Genomic DNA, 20,733 nt, shown 5'->3' with positions numbered 1-20,733 from the left:
ATTTAAATTATGCTTACTAAAAAAGTTATAATGACCCATGAGAAGCAATCATGTGGCGTAAATTGGCCTGGGGGCTGATGAAGTCAGATGTGTGTGACTTGGCTCAGCTGTTATATAAGAGTAGTCCAGCATATGGCGCTGTTACCCTGAGCAGTCTGAACAAGTTTGCAGTGCGCCTTGCTTTACCGTAATGTCATTAATCTCGAAGCATTTGAAGGGAGGGTGTCCATTTAAAAGATAAATATTAATCACATTGAATTAAAAGGGATATAACATTTCAGTTTATGTAGATTACAACATCTTCTTCGAGTAAATATCACATTAAATCACTAAAAAGTAACATTTCCAAGAGGCGCCTCTACTCCACCATTTACCGCCTCCAGTCGCGGTGTCAAGACGAACTCTCGCGATAGTTGCGGCAGCTGAGATCCTAGGAGCAGAGCAGGAAAACTTGACATGTCAACAAAACAGATAAATTATCACCACACAGGTAACATTACACGTTGTCTAGTATGCTATTAAATAAAAATGAACACTGACTGCGATGTTAAGAGTCACGTAGTGCCGGAATAATCAAAACAGCACCAAAAAAAGAAGCGATAAAAAGCTGAAGTGTCGTGTGGTGTGCCTGTCCACTTTAGCTTTTGGTGACAGCCAGTCCACATGTTAGCTTCATTAACCCGTTATCCTACTCAATGCATGTGTGGGTGTGTTAATTGAAGTACAGGATAGCGTCTGATAGACTTGTACTGACATAAAGGCACGTTTAACTACCCGATATACAACTTATATTAAAGGCTATAGCGTAAATCAGAGTTGGAGCTTTTTTTTTGAGCTACACAGCGTTTCGTTTTGGGTGATTTGTGACAGCTGTGAAGCTTTTAAAGAGCTGTACTGCGTTTCCTGAGTGAATACATGGTGTTGTACTTTATTAACAATACTACTCTGGCTGACTGAGTATACAAGCTAAATATTATGCCAGTAATATATTATGTAACCATCGTTTCCTTCTTCTCATCTTAGGAGAAATGCAGTGACTTCCATTAACTGTCAACTTCTCCTTTCTTTCCCCGTCACCTTGATATTTCTCCTTTCCTCTCTGGAAAACACTTTCCACGAAGGCATGTAAGGTGTGTGCTGGTGTGGAATAAGCCTTGAACGGGGTCACCTCACCTGGACCTTCACCTACATCTCCTCCACCAGCATCTTCACCTTCAGTTTCCATGACAACCCCTCCGCTTGTGTCGCCTTTTGGTGGGCAGCCTCCGCCGCCGCAGCAGCAGCAGCAGCAGCAGGCCCAGGCAGCACGGGATGTGAACACGGCCTCGCTGTGCCGCATCGGCCAGGAGACGGTCCAAGACATTGTCCTCAGAACCATGGAGATCTTCCAGCTCCTCAGGAACATGCAGGTCTGCCTCACTCAGTATCTCTGCCCACAAGCCTGTCCCCCTTCAGTTGTCTTTTTTTGTCTCTCCTACTATCTTTCATATGTTTTGCATAGTTTTCCCAGCCCCAATGTCCTTAGAAGACACTTAAAACTATAAGTATGATGGGTAGAAAACTGCACTATGGAAATACAACATCACTGAACAGGTCTATACAAAAGATAAAAGACATAATATAAACGTAAAATGCCAAAAGATAAACACAAAATAAAAAAAAATAGCAATAATAGGTCTGATGATAACATGACAGAGCACTATTATGCAAATAACAAAAGAGCTGTCATTCAGGAAGGCAGTTCTTTAAAAAGGTGTTTTGATGCAAGATTTAAAAGCAGACAGTGCACGCTGACTGAATACTAAATGTAATGCTCTTCCAAAGCTGAGACATCAGTACAACCAGCCAAAAGCATGAGCAACCCTTGATTTTCAACTTTTACTCAGCATCAGCTCTAAGGTTTATACCAGTGCATCAAAGAGGCATTTGAGGACAGTAGAAAGTTTCATTTAAGCTGGTGACCACGTAAGGCCTTTATATGGATTCTAAAAGAACTTGCAACAAGTGCAGAGAAGTGTAGGAAAAAAGTTTGGTCTCAGTCAGTAACCTGGCTGCAAAATTCTGCACCCACATTGCTTGAGCATTTAAGGACCAGTGTGTAGGATTTAGTGGGATATAGCAGTTTAGTTGCATTGCATTTGAATACAGCTGAGCCTTCCAAGCGTGCAGGAGGAACTACGGTGGCTGCAAAAGCGTGAAAGGTTTGTCTGTTCTGAGATACTGTCGAAACATGGCGGCCTCCGTAGAAGAGGACCTGTTCCTTCTGTAGATAAAAAAATAGCTCATTTTAAGGTAATGAAAATACAGTTATTCATATTTTCAGGTGAATAGACACAACCTATAAATATCATATTCCATTTTTGCCAATAAGTCCTCTTGAATGTTACATACTGGACCATTTATGGCAGGTAATGAAGGGATTTTTGAATAAATTGAGTATTTGCTCAAAGTTAAGGTGACTGTCACAAACTGTACCAAAGATCTTACAAAAACACTTACATATGTTAAGAGTAATGGGTTAAAGCACTGGTTGCATTTGTGAAGAGAGTCTGATGATTAGGGCCTGTTGGAGAGCAACATCCAGTCTCTCACATGGGCCAAGCAGCTGTTTAATTTGGCCAGATTGTTGAATTCAAAGTTTGTTTTAGCAGAATTGTGTGTTGTCTGCCTTTCCAGTGGATTTGTTTTAAATGATGATAAATAATGCAGATTTCCCAACAGTGATGTTGTATGACAAGTGTTGTCAAAGTGTTTATGATAAGAAATACAACCAAGCAAGGATGTTGCTCTCTTGGGTGTTCGGTTGAAGGACCACTACTTTCTCTCTTTGTCGTTGAATGTAGAAGGAGCTATTTTAGATAAAAAAGCAATGATCAGTGCCGCAGACTAACTTTTGGTTCTACATTTGCATCACGCGCAGTATGCTGTCTGAAATATTATCAGTGTAAAGTGCTTATGAGTGATACTGATAGCTCCAACACGTCTCTAATTGTTACACAGTACATTAGTGCAATCAAGTGATGGCGGAAAGTTAATCTAGGTGATTCCTTGAGCGTTTTATTTTGGATTACAGGAGTCTTCACACCAGTTTGCTCTGCAGTTCACATGTAGTTCAGCCCTGACGGTGTCCTGAAGACGAGGTCAGCATGAGTTTATCATGGATGTCTGCCTGCTCCTCTGAGACGCTCCTCCCGCACCTTGTTAAAATCACAGCCAGAGACGGGCCAAACAAGCACGCCTCAGCCACAGAATGCACAAACAGCATTGTTGTGACTTGTTTTTTAGATCCCAGGCTGTCTTTATACTCATAAAAATTCTTCATTTATCTTCTCTTCCCTCCCTCTCTGTCTGTATGTCTGTCTCTGTTTCGCTGTGTCTCTCTTCTTTGCTTGCCCTGAAGGCAGGCTTGTTTCATGTTATGTAGGATGTTTATAATCAGACAGTGCTACCCCGGAGGCTTGTCGATCCTCTGAATAAAAAAAACAAAAAAAACATGTCTTGTTACTCTTTAACACCCATTGTAGTTAAAAGCCAGTAATGCTGCCTTAGTGTGAGAGTGAAAACATTCAGCGTGCTGCAGCTGAAGCAGTTAACCTTTGATGCAGCTGAGTTTGTGTTTGGTAGTTTAAACTGTGATTTTATTATATTATCAAGACCAGACGCTATATTGTGGCCTCAACACAAAAATGTTAGACACATTTTTTCCTCTGTAGCCCATTTGCTAGAAAGGAACCCATCACTTTGTTATCGGGAATGAAGGTGCATCTATTGTGCATTAGTAGAAGGCTTCTAATGACCTATTACCAGTTAGGGAACAACAGAGGGGTTTGTAGTGCTCTTGGCAGTCAATGGGGATCAATGACTGTTGCTTTTTATTAGCTCTAGCTAATAAAAAGTTTAGGTTTGTACTTTGCTTAACACAAAACATTTCCTTTGTGGTGCTTCTCAGCTGCCTAATGGAGTCACTTACCACCCCAACACCCATCAGGACAGGCTGGGAAAACTCCAGGAGCACCTACGGATGCTTTCTGTGCTGTTCCGCAAGCTGCGCCTCGTCTACGACAAATGCAATGAAAACTGCGCTGGGATGGACCCCATACCTCCAGAGGTGAGACATGGTGACACGGACAAGATTTGACAACATTTTCTCATATTAATGTCATTGGAAGGCAAGTGTATGTGTTTGCAGTGCGTTATCAGTTGTTTGGGCCAGTGTGAATACAGGTAATCATTGGTGAGTGTTGTTGCTGTAGCACACACTGGACATGTCACACTGACAGAAGTAGTTTACTTTGGTTTACTCTGCATCAGCTGGCACCCAGAGGAGAAGCACTGCTGTGCATTGGGTATTTTCAGCTTTTTAGACAGAAGTAGTAGTCAGGGTACAGTAGCTGGACTGTGTTGATCTGGGTAACAAATGTCATCATAAAATTGTGACGTTGATGTTGGAAAATAGTAGGGCCGCCACCCATGACGCCAGCAGGGCAGGATGTAAACTTTACAAAACGAGTCTCAAAATGCACATAAAACTAACTGTGATGGAATCAGAGAAGAGGGATAGTTAATGGAAGACAACGTGACGCCGGACAGCTGAGCAGCAGGTGCTCCGATGCTCTCTGCTCTGGTATTGACTGTCAGTAAAAGCGGCTAAACCACTTTCGAACCAGACAGTGGTACGCCTTCCTCTACTGCCTTCCTCTACTGCCGTCCACTATGACTCTTTGGCTGACAGCGCTGCAGCAGTCCATCAGCAGAGATCCTCCGTGGTGCGTGGTTCATTTTAGAACTGAACTATTAGCAAGCTGCGCTATTTTACTTTCTCTGAATTTGTGTGAATATGATGTTTTTTACATCACAGATGACGAAGAAAGGCATTAAAACATGAGACTCTTGGTAGCCACGTTTCCACTGCTGGTGATATAGAAGTAAGTAGTGTGGTATGGAACATAAAAAAAAGGGAACAAACAGTTTAATCTTTGTATTGATCAGCAAATCCAATCCAGCCCTAGAAAATAGGACAGTCATAGATATAACAACACATAACAACTGGTGCAAGTGTTTTGATGTGTGTAAGACACTGCATGTGTGTGTTTCCCTTTAGCCCTTTATCAGGTACAGTTTATTTAGTCTAACAGCTCTGGCACTTTAGGTTATATAAACCGTACCCAGGGACAGTTTACCAGTCTGAGGATGCTAGCAGCACCTCCAGCATTCATACAAATTTAAATCGATGAGCTTTCCAGTCTGATCACAAAACCTGAGCAGGGAGACCCCTTCCTAAAAAGTGACACGTTGACCCTGATTAGGACACTTGACCTGTGGAGGTCCCCTGTGGCCACCAGTAGAGTGTAGCATAGGAAAGGGTGTTATGGTATGAATATGAAGTCATATGATGTTGAAGGAGAAAATACTTAACTGGAAAGATATTTGCTCTAAGTGACTCAGTAATCTGTGCTCGTAAGAGAGCTTTTTAGAATGTAATAGAAAAGTCCCTTTAAATGAAATGAAATGTACAAATGCAATACAATAAAACAATCACTTTGCTTATATTAGATAGTGATTAATCCCTTATTATTATCTTTATTTTTCCTTACATTTTATTACATCATCGCCTAGTGTTTCAAATATTTTACCCCTCACATGGAGTAATAAAGGGCATGTAATGTAACTGTAATTTAATTTAATCTTTATTCAAACAGCCTAGGTTGGCTGAGCATACATGCTCTTTTACAACAATGTCCTTTCAACAGTTCAGAGAATAATATAAACAAGAACAGATAGAGTCAATAAATAAAAGGTAAACCTGACAGTAAACAAGATACAGGCTTAGCAAATCACAAGCATGCAGAGGACATTGTTATACAGCAATAATTACATTAGCAATATTCATTTGTGACCGATTTAAAAGGACATGTTCGCTGGTTTTCTGACAGTTCTCATTTTATCTAATGATAGTTACACTCTCAGTTGCTACTGAGATGTTATCCAAATCAAGTTTTGCTTTTAATACATACACAGTACAGCTACCTCTGCAGTAGAGCTTACATGGTGTGGCTGTAACTTCTGTGGTGGAACTACATTTTTAATCTGACGTTAATTGATCCCTCCAGATGCAAACCCATGCTGCATTTGCGTGCCGTGATTTTTTTCTGTGCGTTTTCAGCCTTTGCCTCATATAGCCCAGCTTTTCACACGAACTGCCTGCTAAATTAGGAAGCTGTTAGTTTCAAGGAAGTAGGCCATTGTTACTGCCACACCCCCTCGCTCATACACACACACACACACACACACATCTTTACCCCAGGGGACTCTTATCTCACTTACTCCCTCTAGGTCTGTCTTTTCTCCGCTCGCAGCAGATTCATTGGTCGCTTCAGGTGAGTCTCCAGAGTCTCTTTACTGCTGGTTACGGTCACCATCCACCTTCAGGAACAACAGCACTTCAGCTCAGCCCCACACCAACCCTCCCTGCCTGCCTGCACAGACGCACACAGAAATACACATGCATGTGCACAGTGGTGTCCCACACAGTGAATATATACAACATAGACATGCATGTGGTGCACTGTGGTCTGTCACAATGCCGTTTTTTCAACACACACGTGCACTTAGTTATGCACACACAGACACACACGCACACACATAAAGGCTCACTGTTCGAGGCTCCATGCAGGGCTACAGCTAGGCTATCCACCACTGTTTGATTGGATTTATGACTGCGGCAGTCCCTTCCCAATTTCTACAGATTGGCCTGGAGCTAATCTCTCTCACCAGACTCCTACTGAGGATAAAGGAGGATGTGGGAGGAGACCAGTCTTAAATTGGAACAAATTTGTGATGGCTGCCACCGCATTGAATAATACACTTTGCTCAGAAGCATTTCGAATAATCTATCCAATGGTCGTTCAAAATGACTCCGGTCTGCAGTTCCGGCCCTAAATCAAAACCTATGAGGGGTTCACTCTGACATTTTCCTTTGCTGTAATGGTGTAAACCCTCATTGAGTCATTACGCCAGCTAGCTATTTCTCTCCCTCTTATTTCCACCTTATTTAAATGTTTATTCGTTTCCCCTTGAGGCTGAGACCCGGTCCAGTGCTGACCAGCCAATAGCTCAGCTCGCCATGTTTGTCTGGGGGCTGAGGGTTGTTGATTTTGGCCCCAGCACACATGCCATTTATCATCTCGGAGAATTCAGGTGCCTTCCTGACAGCCGCTCACTATTGGCTGCCCGAAACAGGAAGTGGAATCAATGACTCGGGCAGTGTGACCTCATCGCAGCCTAATTAGCAACAGAGCCGTTTAATGAACAGCTGGACCAAATGCACACGTCAGCGCTTTGTGCTTTTTCTTTCCAGCTGTCATTCGTTGCTGCCCAGTTGCAGCTTTTTCCTTCCTCTTTTCCCTCAAACTCTCACACTTTTGCCTTCTTTCTGTATTTCTTTTCTCTCCCTTCTATACCTCTTTTTCCACCTTTCGTCCTTTTTTCTCTCCCTCTTATACTCATAGCTGCCCAGTATTGGCTCCCTCTCCCATTTCTTTCTTTCTTTCTTTCTTTTCTTTCTCTTTCTTTCTTTCTTTCTTTCTTTAAATCTGTTTGTTCATGTTGGCTTTGTTTCACTGTTTCTCTCCAGTTTTCTCTCCTGCTTTTACTCTGTTCCTGCTTTTCCTTTGTGCCAGCCTTCGTCCCCTCTGTCATTTCCTGCACCGAACAGCTATTTCATTTCCCTCTCGCTTTACATGTCCACCCTGTTATTTTCTTATTATTTTGTTAGTTTTGCGGCTTGTCTTTTCTACCTCTTTCCTTTTGTCTCAGCGAGGCAACCTGGAGAACTTCATTAGCCCATTCTTCTCTGTCAGGCAGGAAACCACATCCATCTTTCTGTGCAAGAGGCAGGGGTTATGACTCACACAGGCACACTCACACACACAAGCTGTGTGACTACACATGCACCCACTCACACACACACATAATACACTCTCCATCCATCTTTCCCACCCTACTCAGCACATTTCATTTTCCCCCCAGAAGCTGCCAAAATCTGCCCACTACCTTTAAATTCGATATGTCATTGGCTTCGGTATGAAATTATCTAATGAAAAAACTTTCCCCTTTTCCTACTTAAAGTTTTCTTGAACCAGAGACAAGCTTATAGTTTGTCTGATATAATATCCTGCACATGTCCTTGCTGTTTTTTCTCCTTCCAACAGTCGGGAGTTTACAGTTTGGCATGGACCTCGGCCTGGAAACTGACAGGAGCACAGAAAGTTATCCAGATTTCTTCGTCTTTCTGTCACTCTTTTTTCCCCTCTTAGCCTCTTTGTCTCTTTGTGTCTCTCTCCTCTTTTTTCTGATTTTGTTTTCTCTTCTCTTTCTTCCCCCCCTTTTTTCCCACCCGTCACCCTGCCCTCTTCAACCTCGCTTTTTTCTCTCTATCTGACATTTTGCCCATCATCTTGCAGTCTTCTCCTCTTTCGTTTGTCTACATTTCTCTCTGTCTGCTGTCGTTTTTTTTTTTTTGTGTTCCTTTTATGTTAGTCTTGATGTTGGCCGGCTCCAGCTGTACTGAAACACCAGTCAGTCATTGCTTCCAGACGAAGCAGCTTACTCCTATCATAGTCTAGTGTCCGCAGGGCCTGCAGCTGCACAACCTCAGGTCAAGCGAAGTAGTCAAGCAGAATAACGTAAAGAACTTTGCATGATTTAGATTAGCATCATGCCAAGTCGTTATTGGACCAAGGTGTGTTTTCCCACCGTATGGCAGTTTTTATTGGCTCCTAGCTGTTTGGAGAGTCTCCTATTTAATCTGTGTTTGCGATCTTGTCTGGTATGACAGTTTTTGTTTTGGGAAGGAAAGTTTATTTTTTTTCTTGCATCAGGAACTCCTTGCTTTAAGTGTAATGAACTATTGCAGATTGTTCTTGCTACTTCAGTTGAAACCCATTAAAGCGGTATCATGTGTCTGAAAATTGTGCACCAAAATTGGTATGTTGGAGAGTTTGAAACTATGGTCAACATAATAGATACTACCTCACTCCTGCTATGTATTTCTTGGGACTTCTGTAGCACAGACATGTAACTACATTTACACTGTGTGTGCATTACAGTCTCTTGGAGTCCATTTCCCTTCAGTAGCTCATCAAGCATAGCAATCACACATTCTCAGTATAAGACCCTTTATGTAATTGCTGTGCGTTGTACAAGGAACAGTGTGTTTTCAAGACATTCACACACTACTAGATGTGTGACTGCAGCAAGCTTCCTGCTGTCCTCCTCCCTAAGGTGACCACTAGGGGGCAGTGTGATGTAAAGCAGCAGGCAGTGACCCTGTCGGCTCTCAGGAATGCCGCCTTGCCTGAAGGCTCTTCACATCAGGCACATCAGCCTCACTGTAGTGTCAAGCAGACAAGGTCAAGCACACAGAGCATTGAATGAATGAATTAATCTCCCACTCGCTTTCTGTCACTCGTTCTCTCTCCCTGTCTCTCTGTACGGTGAGGAGCGACGGGTGAGACTTGTACTGTGTTCAAGAGCTTACACAGAATCCCCATTTTCACCCTTTCATGGTAACAAGATTATGAGACAGCACAGGCATATCTTGAGTATTTGGAAACACCCATAGGTTGAGATTGCCTATACGTACATAAATCTGACCTATAACTGCACTCACCAGGTATATAGGAAAAAAACGAATATGTAGCCCAGTGCTTTTAATGTATTTGAACTATGGGCGTATGGGAGTAAGAGGGGAGAGGAACAAGAGAAAAGTGCATTAGGGACGAAGTTTTATTCCAGAAAGACTCTTAAAACATTTATTGCCACAAAACTGAAACTGTTAGCGATACTTTCAGTGTTGATTGTGTATGTACAGTACCACTGTAAATGATAAACTTAAGCAGTCCAAATCAGTTGAATAAGTCAGCATTTTGGAAGTGATCATCTTACAGTTGTCTTGCTTACAGTAAATAATATAGCCAGATTTTTTTGTTCGCTGTCCCTTCCAGCAACTGATACCCTTTGTGGAGGATGACAGCTCAAAACACGAGGATCGCTCGGCCGCCCAGAGCCGCCCTGCCACCGAGGAGAGGAGAGAAATCCTGGAGGTCAACAAGGTATTGTGTTCTGTATCTCAATAGCACCACACTGTTAGGGTTACAGGTTTGATTCCCAGCCAGTGGTAATGGAATGAGAAGGTGAGGGGGGGTAATAAAAGAAAAATGAAAAAAGTTTCACAAACAAATTTTTTTTTATCACAGCTTAACATGATGTTATTTCAGATCAGTAAAGTTTCTGTTCACCTCTGAGATCCATGAGCCTCCAGACATTTCAAATCACATTTACCTGAGCTGGAGGGAAAACAGCATCAACTAAAAGATAGGAAATAATAATTAGGCATGAATTTCATTACAGATTAGTAATTTTACTCACCATCATTAACCTGAGGGTTTAATAGCCGACTTTCCATTATTTGGATAGCAACCGTTCAGGTTGTAAAGACGAGGTTTGTTAAGAGGCTACACTTGATAAACTTTATTGTCTGCGGATAGAGTTTGTGTGTTTAAAGGGGGCAATATGCTCGTGGGAAATGCTATTAACAAGTATTGCATTTCCAAATTTGGAGTCTACATTCATGTAGTTTGTCATTCCAAGCTCTGTGTAAATCTTTTGTAATTTCCTCTCTAGGACTGTAAAAGTATTTGGGTGTTCGTGCATGTAGATTCTGTGCAGGCGTGGGAGGGAATAACTTGATGACAGCCTTTGTTTGTTAGCGAAGGACATCTACTGAAGTAGTCAGAAAGCTCCAAGGTGGCATGGCACACGGTGTGGATGAGATTTGCCCTTGGATGCTGCAGGCTCTGGATATTGTTAGGGTATCTTACTTGAAAATACCTCTTCAACATTACATGCACAGTACCTATGGACTGGCTCACAAGGGTTTTTAAAAGGGACTGGAAGGTGTGCTCCTGTTATCAGAGTATCACCCCGGTCAGCCTTCTTAAACCTGGGTTGGCTGGAAAGGAGGCTCCTGTTGATTGTTGAAACAAAGATTCACACCTGGTAATGGAACAGTGACCACAGGGTTTCTTAAGCTAAAAAAACAGCAGGAAATAGGAACAGGAAGGGCCATGTATTTAATGAATAAGGTATAACTGAACTATCATTAAGTACAGTAACTACCTCTGCTCACCTCATTTCCTGGGGATAGTGGAGGAGTCTTTGGAGTTTGAGAGAAGGCTCAAGGCGTTGTCCCTCAAGGTGTCTTGTGACAGGTAGTGCTAAGGCTGTGGCTTCAAGCTACCCGATAGGACCACTTGTGTAAGTAAAAGTTTTATGTAGTTAAGTAATGGCTTAGATGATTGTGACATATCTGGTTTACACTACTGACCACAAATCATAAAATGGTAAGAATGAATGGCTTTGTGTCGATAACATGCATAAAAGTGAGCTAGTTACCCTTTATAGTATATAAATGTGATGCAAATATCAAAGAGAATGAACTGACCACTGGCTGCAAGGTCTGACTTGAGCGAGATAGTAGCTGATGATGTTTTCAATATTAACAGAAGGAAAGAACAGATGATTTTTCTTCATATCTTGTGAGTGATGTTTTCACTTTTGGAGTGGTTTCAAGTGTCAGACATCAAACACACCTAAGAGCTTTTTCAAATATATTCACTGTCAGATATGTTTTGCAGCTATGATAGAGAGACTGTTTTATGACACTCTGAAGTGCAGAGCAGGGAGCTTTTCTTCAGACTGACACACCATGTTGTCAGTCAAAGTCTGAAAGATTTAATCCTGAGTCATGGCTTAGTTACATGCTACAGACGAGGGTCCAAGGCTAGAGGGTGTCGTATGCTGTAGACTGTAAAGCCCCTTGAGGCAAATTTGTGATATGGGATATTGGGATATATAAATTAACTTTGACTTGACGGACAAACAAGGTACATTTGAGCATGGAGATGCATCAATGAATTAAACATAATCCAATAATATTAACTAAATAAACTAAATTGTGGTTGAGGCTGTGAAGGAAACTAATCCTCACACTGCAACAACTACTTACTAAGAGTGCTCCATTCAGGGTTTTTGGGTCTGAACGCTGGAAGCAGTGTTGATTTGTTGGTCCGCAAGTAAGTCTATGATCAATCTATTAATCTATTTAGTGGCTGATCAATTGGCGCACACTTAGAAATAACTAATATTTTAGTGTAATATTAATATTTTAGTCCAAAGTCTAAATTAATGTGATATTAAAAGTTTAAACAATGCTAAAAAATATTATATTATGTGAAACATTTCATTTTTGTTTTGTAGATTGTTGATGTCAGAGCTAACCTTGATTTGTGACCTTGGGACAGAGCCAGGCTAGCTGTTGCTCCCTGTTTCCAGTATTTATTCTGTGTTTCAAATTTCTATTAATGTGAAGCAGCAGCAGTAGGAAATAACATAGCAGCAACACCTTTGTTATAAATTAGCTACAATTACAAACAGTAATGTTGGATAACATGCATGCATAATTTCTTGTGAATCACTTGTGTGTAGGTAGGCAAGATTATTCCAGCGTGGTAAGGGCAGACCCTGCTACTAACAATAAAAACTACAGTATTAAGTGGTAGTTACTGAATGTAAATACACTATGTGTCCTTTGCAGATAATTGTCAACCATAAATATGATCAAAATGCGATGTATTAGTAGTATTATAAGTAAAAATGTTACAGTTATAGTGTAAAATATGATAAATGAAGCAAAATGCAAAAATAACTGTCTTAAGATGTCTTTTTTTGTCACAGTGCTGCATAGCATTGCTGAACTGACCACTGGGACATGACACAGGTTCCCATAACACTGACAAACCGTGCCCTTTGATGTTCTGGCATTTGCCATCATAGATTATTTTTGAGTCCAGGATTAGGTTTAATCTCTCCCTGGAAAACAGGCACATCAAGATGACATTAAAGCGCTACGTGCAAATATCAGCCTTGGGTCGATGAAACCTAGATCCTGCATAGATGCAGGTAAACAGCCAGCAGCAGTACCTCCCAGCAGTTCCCATATCTCACCCAAGTACAGTAGTTATGGACAGTGGAGCATGGCAAAGGTTCAGGTAAAACACATCATGCATTATTTAGGAGTCCTTTTTAGTTTGCCTCGTCTGTCATGGATTTGTTTTGTTATATATGAGTGTGTGTATATTGAGTGAGAGAGAGGGAATAAAAGCTTTTGTTCTTTCTTTAAAAAGACTAGATTGTGTTTGCATCTCGCACTTTCACACATGCTCTTAGTGTGTGCACGTCCTGTTTCTTCTCTTTGTATGTGCATTGTGCTGGCTAGGTACGGATTGTGCATGCCAAGCCGTCTGAGTGTGCTGCAATGATAATGGTCCAAGGTCAGGAGAGTCCGCAGTAGAGATGAGAATTGGTTATTTTTAAGAGCTCAGCACAGCTCCCCTGGCTGCTTTTAAATGTTAACACTACAGTGAAACATTGCAGTGAACCCTGCGCTCAACTGCACTCAGCCACGTCCAAAACAAACAGCATCTCCTTTTCACACAAAGCCTCCATAGCTGCAAAGAGTATGGTGAAAACCTGCTGATATTGTAGTAGATAAATAACCAAGCGCTTAGACCAGATCTTTGAACGCAATACCGGCCTGAAATACAGACATTCTTTTTCAGCATTCCCGCAAAAAAATAACAAAAATAAAAACCTTTTCTCTTTTTCTTTCTGGACTTGTAAGTGAGAGTAATTTTGTCCTATTAGAGACCCGTGTATGGATGTGATAAATAACCTTGATATGATATGACCTTCCCCCTATGCAAAGCATTAGCATGCAAATTGAGTTCCCGCAAATGATCCAAGTATATAGAGATTGAGTAAACGGGCCACCGTAATACATTTAGGGTAAGCTTTCCTTACTGTCTGCAATTCTTAACACATAGCAACCTATCCTGGCTCCTTATTATGCAAATATATATAAACTACCTTGTTATACTGTACAGTGTATGAAGTAGGAAGACACATTTAATTTATTTTGATGTGAAATATACTGTACCATACACTTAATGCACAAAAAAATAAAGCTCTTTAATCACATTCTTCTTCCCTGCATTTTTTGGCGCAGTGCTGCATTTCTTACCAGCACCCATGGAGCAGTTGAATAATGTCAAACTGTTGGCCTAGATTTTGCTTCATGTCACCTGCATGCAGAGAAACCATAATGCTGTTAGCGGTCAGAAACCTTTAAGCTTAACAACAAATTTAGAATCTGAAAATGTTCTGCAATCAGTGAGTCTGCTTAAATTAAATAAATATACTTGCCAGACTAAATCAAATGATAAATAAAATACTGGTATAATCATTTTCCACTTTTTCTGTTGGTGCAACATTTCACTATTGCAGAGATTTTTCTTTCACCTCGCAGCTCATTCGAGTTATTGGGTCTAATTGCGGGCACTCTGTATGCTTACTTAGTTTGTGGTATTTCCTGGTCTTTTGTTAACAGAGGATATTTGGCTTAGTTAACTGTATACATCATTTCCTCTCTATTTTGTGTAGAGTTTAAGTAATCTATACCCTGTTTGGGATTGTCTCATTCACTTTGTGGCCAAATTATTGTCACACCACCAATGTCTTATTACCCTGTTTATCCACAATTGCTACTTAAATTTAAGGAAGTACAATCGAGCTGTCTCCAGTCTAAATATTTATCTTTTGATACCACCAACCAACCCCTGTTTGCCTTTTTGGGAAGTAGGCTGTGTGTGTTCTGCCATATGATCCATATTTTCAAGCAATGTAACTTCTACAGTCTATTTAAATTTCAAATGTTCATATTTTGGGCACATTTTCTGTTGTTGCTTATTATTTTGTTCAGATATTCAATCCCTATCCAGAGGCTACAACTTGAACTTATTAGAAGCACAGTTTTCAATCTGGCTCTCGGATATCCCGTGTATGCCTCATGTGTTTGCAGCATATTTAGCTGTGATTTTTGCCCAGGCTGCCCAGCTGCACATTAAGACGGCCGTAAGGAAAGCAAGCTTTGGGGAGTTAAAGCGGTTAGTCTGATCAGCAGAGTAGAGATGCAGCGGGAACAGGGGAAGCAGATGTTTGTGGCCTGGCTACATCTGCTGCAGTCACTCCAGCCAGATAGGGTAGTTTTGGATGAGAGAGGGATTATTGGGAGGAGGGTGAGGTAGCAGGAAAGAGGAAGGCAGATAAAAAAAAAAGGGTGGAAAGAGAGCTAAATGGCAGAGATGTTATCATGAAAAGGTTGATGGAGTAGTAGATGAAAGATTTGTGATGGAGGGAAAAAAAATATGAAAAGAAAGCTTCTGTTGAGTAAAAGTAGAGAGGGAAATGGACTGTTCAGGTGGGAATGGTGTTTGAAGATGGATGGTTGACCAGACAGATAGCTGTGTTGTCAGAGAGAGCAGATGTGTGTAGTGGAGGGTGAAGGACGAAGGGACACTGAGAGAAACAAACAGGTAGCAGAATGCAAGTAAAAACAATTTTGTGTGGCGTTTTTGAAACGAATGAAACTGCGTATAGCGGTAGCGGAGAGTCAGGGGCCTCTTGATGTACAGACAGGTAAAAGATTGATGAAAGAGTGGATTGATAGATGTGTAGACAGTTGTGGATTGTCAGAGTTAGGCCGCTCCCATTCAGATAGGGTCTTCAAAAAGAATAACAGAAGACTGATGAAATTCAGCTGCACCAGGGAAAATAGGATTCCTTCTGTAACAGGATGCTGAGAGAGAGAAGATTGATGCATAAGTGAAAAGATAAGTCCAAGCATGCTTCAAACTCCAGCTGATATGTCACACTGGTTTAAGATTGCTTGCCTCATATTTCCCCTTAGAAAAACCGAAAGAAGTTTTTTTTTTTTTTTTCAAAAGATGACTTCTATCAAAATTTAAATTCACTCACTGCTGTAAATAATGAACAGTGATATAATGCATCTTCATGGGAAGGGGCGATAGGCAGAGTGATAGGACTGCAGGGTAATAGGATTCTGAATCCATGGATGGGGATTTTAGTACACTCTGTTCTGAGTGAAATAACCTTGGAACAGACACCACCCTTGTTACCATTTAACAGAAGAGAGAGAGATCTGAAGAGAGCCATCGAAGTATGTGTTCTGTGCTCCACAAGAGGGAATAATGTAAAGTAGAAGTGTTGGCTCAGCCCAAAATATCCACGCTGTCCAATCCCTCCTTAATCCTTTCCACAGCCCTGTCCCAAGCCCTGTTTCCGCTATAGACTGCAGAAAAATATCAAAATAGCATCTCTGACGTCATCGAGGGACAGTTTGAAGCATGATATTTGGTTTACTGCTTGCTGTCATGGCCATAAAATCCAAGTTTGGCAAGAAGAATGAAGTGAAGTTGACATTGGTGCAGTTAAGTGGCTACCACCGCCACTGCTGTGTGTGATACCCTTAGAGACATGTCAGTTAAAGCAAACATGTTTCAAAACATGTATCTCTTTAACAGAGGTGGGGATCTCTAGGCACCTCGCAAGTAGATTCGATTCTGATTCAGTGGGCGACAATGCGATGATAAAACGATTATCTGTGCAACTTGATGCATCAGATTTTTTGTTTTTTATACATGATTTATATTTTTGTGACTACTTGCTGTTTTTAAGAATATTGTATTTTTAACCATCCATGTCTGCGACATGATGAAAAAAAATTGAATGTTATCCAGATTATTATTGAGATTATTATTTTTTTAAATCATTTTTTCTTATTTAAAACCAATGTAAACTATCCCTTTATATACAATTAAAATAAAAACACTATTCTATTTATAACCACAAAAAGAAACAGGTTCTGTCTGTCTGTTGATCTCCTCCGTTCCGCTTCAGTACTATGGACAGTGCGGCCCGATAGTTTACATGTAACAGTTACATCAGTTTAAAAAGAGCCCCCTCGTGGTGCCGGGCCTGTAAGTGGCCCTCATGTGATGACAATACCAGCAGTGGCGATGACCCAATTTGATTTTGATTTAATATCCCCTTAATAAAACAATAATCTTGTCACCAAGGCACTCATTAGAACTAGTTCAATTAGCTATGAGACTCTGACTTGTTGTGGCAACACATTATTGATTGCTGGAGAGTAATAAGGCATCTTCTTGTTGCCATTAGAGCTGCAACTAAGGGTTATTAACATTAGAGATTAATCTGCTGATTGTTTTCTCGATTCATCGTTTGGTCAAAAAAGTATTTAAAAAAAATGTCAGAAAATAGTGAAAAATATTTAGCAAAGTTTCGAAGAGCCCAAGGTGTCTTCTTCAGATTCAACCAGCAGTCAAGAATTCATAGAGATTCAGTGTACTATTATAGAACAAAGAAAGAAAACCAAGGACAGATTTTGTTTTCCACTTTTGCTTAAAAAACAACATTAACTAACTTCATCTATTATCAAAACTGTTTCCTTCCAAATAATGTCGTGCAAGTGCAGCATAGTTAAACTGAATTTCAATAAAATCAGCAAAGGAAAGTACAGCATTAATGTTATGTGAATATTAGGAGTTCAACGCACTGACAGCTGTCGGGTGCCCTGAAACCATTGCAGAAGAAGAAGCTGCTGCGAAAAAATTACGTAATTAAAATAGCGACATGATGGAAATATTATTAATGTTTATTTCATGTATTAAGTTTAGGAACTCTACAGTCTCCATCTTCTGCTGTTTTTCATTTCCAACGTAGAAGCTTCAATGGTCGTTTAACTCCCATGCCTCATAAATGTCATGATTTATTGACCTTGCATTTTTATCGATACATCAACTTTTCCACCTCAGTCAAGTGTAAAAAACACTCTTATTGACGTCCTATTCTGCAGTTGTCATTTACTCTGAGACACCATCTAGCTGCCTTTAAATTAACTGCATCTTAAACCGGAAAGGAAGTGACCCTGACCCTCAAGGTAGTTGTCACTTCAGCTCCATGCCATTCCCCATAACCCCAGGCCCACATCATATTTCATTTGAAGCCTGAAGCCCACCCCCCAAGCTGATTGGCGTTGAACAGGTAGTAGAAGTAAAGATCAGAATAGGATGGAGTGGTGGTGGAAGGGGGGATGGCTGGCGGAGAGGCAGATGAATGACTCCTCCATGGTAATGTCTGGCTGCTTTATGGGGTGTCCTGGCTGTGAGTGATAGCCTTGCTCTCGTTATCTGTCGATTGGGGTAATTGCTGTTTGTCGGAGTCTGGCTGACGGATGGTGATGCAATCTGCCCAGCGTTGGAGGGGGAGGAAGAGGGAGGCATCACTCTCATCCCTCTCCACAAGTGTCTTTACTAGGAAGCATGTTGCTGTGACAATACGTGTTTGAATAAGTGTTTTTGAATGTGCGTAACCCTTCAGGGTACAGGCTGCCTGAATGTAATGTGCATTTTTGTTGGCTCTATGCAATGCTCTTGTACTGCATGTCGTATCTTAATATTCCCTCTCATGCATGTAGTACGTAGTGAGTTGTAGATTATGCAGATGTGAGTGTGTGTGTATGCGGAGTTTACGTGGGCATGTGCGAAAGTCAACAGCGTTTGCATAAATGTTTAAGATGCATTAGCCATAATTCATTGGTGCCTAATGGGTTGCGATTGCTCAATCTCTGTGCTGCAGACCTCTGGTGCCGTAGAATGTGATTGTGCATATCAATTCAGAGTCCCCCAGTCATCCACACTGTTTCTGCTCCAGTAAAATAGACCAAATTCTGTGACACCCAAGTGACCACAAATTACAGCCCCAATGAATATCCTACATTACTGGTCACACGCCAATTAATGAAGGAAAACAAAGAATATGAAGAATAAATTCGCCAGCAGAATGTTTCACCGAGCGCTAATTTGGACGGAGCTTTGTGTTTTGTGCATTTTCCATGTTCGCCAGCTGTCTGTAGCAAGTGCCATCCAAGTCTGTGGGAATCAGCCTCCTTTCTGCCTGCCTGACTGATTGACTGGCTGGCTGGCTGGCTGTCTGGCTGAGTGACGGTGCATTTTGCAGAATGGAGGAAGCATGATTCATAGCGGCTCTCCGGACTACTTGATAATCATTCCATCTGGGGCGTGGGACAGGCTGTCTTGTCACTGGCACATCACTCATCGTTTGTTCTCTTCATACATCCTGTGCTCGCTCCATCTCTCCATCCTTGTATCTATCCCAAGGGCTTTGCAGATGACCCTCCGCCCCGGAGGGGGGTTGTAATGCCGGACCTGTGCGACATGGCAGACCCCCGCCGTTTTCTCTGCTGCACCTGCCCCCCCCAACCTCCTTGCCCCACCCCTCTGCTGCAGCCTGCCACTGCCACTCGCCTCGCGTTTGATTTAATACCAGCCTAAGTGTGAATAAATTCCTGTCACAGCCCATTAAGGAGGCCTTGGAGAGATCTGGCCTGTTATTAATTCTCCACAGCTCCTCTCTTTCTCTCCCGTCTTTTAGTTACTATCTCTCCCACTCTGGTGCTGCTGCTTCGCTCTCCCATGCCCCCACACCCTCCTCACACCCCTTCCCCCTCCTCCTCCTCACACTGCACACTGCCTTGCTTTTTTAATACCCCGTTAATTACCGCGTCTGTCCTCTTTATTCAAATGAGAAAGGGAGAAATTAAAACAGGGGGATGTTTGTAATTTCAAATAGAAAAGCCATCCGCTGTCTGGCTCTGCTCTTCTCTCCTCTCCAGACCTGTGTGCGAGCTAGCTGCCGGCTCGGCGTGTATAATGAATTCCAGTGGCACTGGCGGTTAGTTTTATCTGAAGAGCAGGCGGGGAGTCTGCCGAGGCCTGATGATAAACAAACGCAACCTCCTAACTGTAATAAGACCGGGAGAGAGGGATGCAGCTTGGTTGGCAGATGCTCTCTCTCTGTGTCTCTTTCCATCTCTCTCGCTTTGCTCTCTGATTCCCTGTTTCCCTCCTCTTCCCCATCTCTCTTCTCTCAGCTTGTCTATCTTTCTACTCCCACGGACGTTACGTCCCCCTGCTGTGCTCCACTCCCCCTCCCTTTTCTGTCTCCCTTCCTTTTTCTACCTTTCTCCTTCTCTTCCATCCCTCCATCGTTCCCTTCCATCCTCCACCTCTATGTTCAGGCTCCAGAATTAGTAGGCTGTGCACAGCAGGTTCCCGTACCTCTGTCTTATTAGCAGCCTCATATGTGGCCCATTAGAGGCTCTCTGTATGCCATGGGCTTTATAATTGTTTTGCTGGGGTCAGAGGGGCAGTGTAGCCGCAAAGCTCTTGCGGAGGAGGAATCAGAGCTGTATTTTGGAGAATACTTGTTTTCCTGGTATTTTGTTGCATTTAGTGTCAAGTGCAACCCCAATTATTTCTGCTTTATGCTACAGTGTTTAAGGGTTATGTAAGCAATTAAAGGCGAGAGGTTTTTTTTAAAAACCATTGTCTGACTATGCAACGTCTAAGACTATTGTTTACATGAAAGGAATGCGAGATGGAAGTTAGGTCCTTTTTTCTCAGACAGTATTGTGCACATAATTTGCCAGGTGTGGTGTAGGTAGGTCACTTGTGTAACATAAGTCAAAGGCACACATCAAGGCGAGCTTTTTCTGATGCCTTTGAGACTGCTTTGGAGCGGAAAAGAAATGTAGGATGCAGACTTGTATACTCATCAAACAGAGGTAAGTTCACATAAAAGACCAAAGGTTTCAGTAAAGAGATGTTTTTAATTTAGTTTTAAAGGAGCCTAGACCTGGAGCACTCTCAGGTC

The 20,733-nt window shown here is 41.7% G+C and overlaps 1 protein-coding gene across 1 annotated transcript in view; it reads left to right on the top strand.

Annotated features, from left to right (window-relative positions):
• Nucleotides 1-395: 395 nt before the first annotated feature.
• med30 (mediator complex subunit 30) overlaps nt 396-20,733 on the top strand; it is a 35,024-nt gene continuing 14,686 nt past the window's right edge. The window contains exons 1-4 of the mRNA XM_035681630.1: nt 396-490; nt 1,122-1,409; nt 3,950-4,108; nt 10,005-10,112. Coding sequence (XP_035537523.1) covers nt 1,224-1,409; nt 3,950-4,108; nt 10,005-10,112 — 453 coding nt within the window. The 5' untranslated portion in view covers nt 396-490; nt 1,122-1,223. The remainder of the gene's footprint in view (nt 491-1,121; nt 1,410-3,949; nt 4,109-10,004; nt 10,113-20,733) is intronic.

The sequence above is a fragment of the Morone saxatilis genome, unplaced genomic scaffold, assembly GCF_004916995.1.
Source record: "Morone saxatilis isolate NCDOM2014 unplaced genomic scaffold, NCSU_SB_2.0 Contig9, whole genome shotgun sequence".
NCBI lineage: Eukaryota > Metazoa > Chordata > Actinopteri > Moronidae > Morone > Morone saxatilis.
Note: the sequence above shows the minus strand (reverse complement) of the source record. Positions and strands in the feature narration are given on the sequence as shown.